The 5012-nt window shown below is 34.0% G+C and overlaps 1 protein-coding gene across 1 annotated transcript; it reads left to right on the forward strand.

Annotated features, from left to right (window-relative positions):
- Nucleotides 1-304: 304 nt before the first annotated feature.
- LOC127092884 (protein MAIN-LIKE 2-like) lies at nt 305-1456 on the forward strand. The gene is made up of 4 exons (XM_051031779.1): nt 305-364; nt 449-1158; nt 1240-1330; nt 1442-1456. Exons 1-4 carry the CDS (start codon nt 305-307, stop codon nt 1454-1456), a joined length of 876 nt encoding a protein of 291 aa, XP_050887736.1.
- The last annotated feature ends 3556 nt before the right edge of the window (nt 1457-5012 follow it).

The following is a 5012-nucleotide window of genomic DNA, read 5'->3' on the forward strand; positions in this document are numbered from 1 at the left end:
ACAAAGGTTAACTCGTCCATCAAAGGGACGAGTCTGCACGCAGGCTTTTTGGCAGTGTGATTTCCAATCAGCATGGGAATCTCGTGGTTGCAGGGATTCCTTGCAAAAAAAAATTGCATGCATTCCCTTACTTGTCCAATCAACCTGTACAATTCTAACCTATATATTTAATATTTTTTACCACTATAAATAATCCTTTCCTCTACAATTCTTTCTCATCATCTTCCTACAATTTCTATTTCACAAATACTTACTCTCTTCAAATATATACTCTCTACAAATATTCACTATCTTCAATTCCAAAATGTCTTTGTTGTGGATGGGCGAATCACATCGTGGGACGGAGACAAACATTGCCGAATACGTAAGTCTCTTTCAAATCTATTTCACAAATTCAATTTGTAAATATCACATCAAATATTCATTACCATTTTTATTTTAATTTCAGGAAGACGGTAGGTTCCGGGTCCATTCGCATACATACATTCAACCAAGTGCGACTATAATACCGTATTTGGAACTAGCCGGTTTTGCAAATGTGGCCAAGATTGCAAGTCTAAAAGTAGATTCTAAATTAATTGTTGCATTGTTAGAGAGATGGAGACCCGAGACACATACCTTTCATTTACCAACGGGTGAATGTACTATCACACTAGAGGATGTGAGTATGTTACTCGGTCTCCGAATCAATGGTAAAGCTGTTAATGGCCCAACAAACGTAACCAATGATGTTTACATGGAGAATTTGGGCATCGAACCAACAACTTCAGATAAAAATGGGGCTTATGTCAAAATTGTTTGGTTAGAAGCCGTATTAACACAACTGAAAAATAACCCTAACCCGACCGAGGAAGAAAATATTCTTCATTCAAAAATTTATATTTTACTTTTAATTGCTACTTTTTTAATGCCAGATAAGAGTCACAATTTGTTGCATTCTTCTTGGTTACCTTTAGTAGGAGACCTAGAAAAATGTAATACATACAGTTGGGGTTCTGCTTGTCTGGCGACACTATATAGACATATGTGCAAGGCAGCCCATAAAGGAGTCAAGAGCATAAGAGGCTGTGTTGTATTACTAACTATATGGGCATTCACATGCATACCCTTGTTAGCCCCGGTTAGTAACGAGGTTCCATCACATCCTTATGCATTAAGGTAACGATTTTCATTTAAATGCAATTTATATTTCTCAAAATTATTTATACGTCGCTTTAAGGTATTTTTTTAATATGCAAGATGGTGCAAACGAGGTATGAATTACGGAAATAATCCTCGTCATCATCTACGAGGGTACCGTGTTGCAATAGAACACATGGAAGAAAACGATGTAAGAATGATTAATTATAATATTCAACTTATTTAAATTTATTTTATACATTCTAAGAATGATTAATTATAATATTCAACTTATTTAAATTTATTTTATACATTCTAATAGTTATATTTCTTTTAACAATTTATTTGGAGGCCGTACATACAATATCCAGTGCCTGATTATAGTGACAGCCGAGTTTGGAGTGTAACAACATATATGGTATGTTTCTTTACCGTTGAGATGCATCAGATAGATCGAGTCAAACTCCAATTTGGATTTGAACAACAAATACCTTCTCAGCCAAGATGTCTAAGTGAACATCATAACATGACTATGGTCCAAGCTTGGAACACATATTGGCAAGATTTAAACAAAGAAGAGCTAAAAGAATGAAAAGAAGAAGGCATTTGGTGTTACAAGGAAACTCGTTAATTGGTGAGTCTAAGCCGGGTAGAGAATACATGAATTGGTTTTTATCAATTCCTTTTATGCACGTTGCTCCAACACAGTTTTTGAATGATCCCCGTCAACGTGTAGCTTCTTCAACCCAACAAACAACATCACCCCCACAGCAACATAACCAACCATCATCCTCAGCTCAACAAACTTACCAACATACCCAGACCACACAACAACACATAATTTATTCCACCTCAACCCAACACCATAATCCCCACACTCAATTCCTTCAAATAAACTACTATTACAACCAACAATATCAACAACAAGCCAACCTACGCCCACCCATACAGTACACTCTAATTCGTCAACCCAACTTTGAATACTCAAACCCTCATTCTCAACCCCAAACATCTAAAACCACATTCACACAACCCACTCCTACATACAACCCTGATGATGTCTATTATCCTCCTATCCAACACACCCAACTCATCACCTACACACAACTCCCATATTCACTACCCAACTATGACCTCACTGATGATCATCTAATGAATACCCTTCTTTTCGCATTCAAGATCTCGACAGTATGGATATGCCTCCAAACACATCACAACAACATCAAACTCAACAACAACATCAACAACAAGACGCCCATGATGAATTGTCTTCCGACTCATCTCCGTCTCCCGCAAGACAAAGACAAGAAGACTTGGGCAAGGGAAAACACAAAAAAGTTGGCACAAGATGTGGAACAGGCGGTCACTATAAATAAAATGTAATTCTTCCATTATATCAATAAAATGATTCTTAATCATTTCAATTCATTATATGCCTCATTATAATATTTATAGTTGTATAATAAGTATTTTAAAAAATAAATCATTTCTATTATTAATATTTTTAAAAAAAATCATTTTATTATTAATATTTTAAAAAAACAATATTAGAAAACTATTATTATTATAAAAAACTATTATTATTAGCATTTTATTTTAAATATTTTTATAAAAATATTATTATTTTTTTAAAAAAAATCAAATTTATTATTTAAATATAGAATTAATTAGAAAACTATTTAATAATAATTTTAATAAAGTTATTTAATTATATAAGAGTATTTAAAAAAAATCCTTCACTAGCTCGGCCAATGAATGGCCGAGCCTAGTCAGCAACAACACGTCTTCATCATCTCGCTCATTCTTTGGACGAACCCAAATAAGAAAATGGGGCAGTTTGGGAATTTTTTTTCCAGACTGGGGTATTGTGGGAAAACCTTTTCAGGAATAAGGCAGTCTGGGCAAATAGTCACCTCCGTCGTGGCATCTCCATCGCCGATAACCACCCTCCATTAAACCACCCCGCCGTGATACTTCCAACGCCTTCCATCTATCGCTTCCATTCTCCAAATCCAACCACACAAATAATTCATCACCTTCGACATCATCTTCAACGCCTCATTTCCCATATCTCCCACCATGGATCACGTATAGCTCCGATCAACATCCGCATAGAGAGTCTTTGGCGCATGCTTGATGAGAATCTGAGTAGATGAACGCGGTAGGTGGAACGAATGGGTAATGGATAAGATGATTTTTTTCCTTTTGTTTTTTAGTCTTTATTGATTTTAATTTGGTTTTATTGATCTTTTACAACATGGCCAAATGTCCAATTTCTGATGGTTGAGATGATTATTTTGGAAGAAGTCAAACTAACTTATATTATATCGTGTTATGCTGTTGATAAATTTATTACTTGTATTATTATTATTTTTAGAAGTATGTTTGTGTTAAGAAGAAATGTAGATTTGGGTTGGGCCTGTTCTGTTTTTATTTCTTGGGCATTCTTGTTTCATCAGTTATATATTTCATATATTGTGATAAATTTTGTAAATATTGTGACAATATTTTGGTTACTACTTCATAATTCCATTGCGTTAAATCAGACATGGAAATGTGGGTTCGACAATTTCTATGTCGTTATGCCACCAAAATTTCAATACATCAATTGTATATTTTCACCGCGTTTCGATCTTTACATACGACATTTCAATTTCGTTGTCGCTATGTATAAACCGGTTTATGAGCACAAGGTTCCCGATTCAAATTCGATTATTTTGGATTCAATATTGTCACCTATTAAATTAATCAATTATAATTATAATTAAATTAGATAATTTTGTTAATCAATTTTAATTAACTTAATTATTGGATTATATCTATTTTTAATCTAATGATTTAGATAATTACTTTTAATTACCTTAATTAGACAGCATAACTGAATTTTAATGAATTAATTTTATTAATTAAAAATGGACCGACTTATTTCACTATCATTTTTCATTATCATTTCATAATACAAAGTCGATTCCATTCCTATCTCATTAATTCAAAACCATTATAAATCACTAAAATCACACAATTTTTGATTCAATGTCGAACCCATTTTCCACGCCTTTATAAGTCGATCACTTTTAAGCATCACCATCAACTTCACATGTAAATAACTTTACTAACATTTCGTGCAGATTCAAATCGTTTTTCTAAGCCAATATAATTTCTAAGAGTATTCTTTTATAATTTAAACTTGGGATGAAAAAGAGTGTAGGGGGCGTTCGCTTCACTATCCCTCGAGTATTCGAATGATTGGCGTTCGCCATATTACTCGAACTCTTGTCGCCCGATTAAAACCTTATCAAATTCAAATTCAAATCATTTCTTTTAAATTAACATAACTTCTAAAACATTTTGATTTATAAACTTTGGATGAAAAAAGAATGGGAGGCGTTCGCCTCACCATCTTTCGAATAATTCAGTGATTGGCGCTCGTCATATTGCTCGATTTTCTCATCGTCCGGTTAAAACACTCTAAGTAAATTTGGATAAAGGAATAGGTGGCGCACGCCTCATTATTCCTTGAATAAAGCAAGTGGGAGGAGCTCGCCTCACTATCGTGCATATTCGATTTCCGCAATCACTTTTCAATAATAAATTAAACAAAAAAGGAAATAGGAGGCATTCGCCTTGTTATTCCTCGAAAGAATTGAACGATTGGTATGCACCGTATTGCTCAATCTTTTGTCATTCTTCAAAATACCAAACATATTAAACTTAATTCTTCGCCCCTGTGGAATCGACAACTTAACTCTTTTCATAAATAACATTGCTTAATCCTTTCTAGTGCGTACACAAACCAACACTTAAGTCTCCACCGCGAGCATGCAAGCCAACGTTTAACCGCTAGGATGCGATCTAAGCACTTGTTAATTAAAACACATCCAACTTATCAAACC

Source organism: Lathyrus oleraceus, chromosome 1 (genome assembly GCF_024323335.1).
Source record: "Lathyrus oleraceus cultivar Zhongwan6 chromosome 1, CAAS_Psat_ZW6_1.0, whole genome shotgun sequence".
NCBI lineage: Eukaryota > Viridiplantae > Streptophyta > Magnoliopsida > Fabales > Fabaceae > Lathyrus > Lathyrus oleraceus.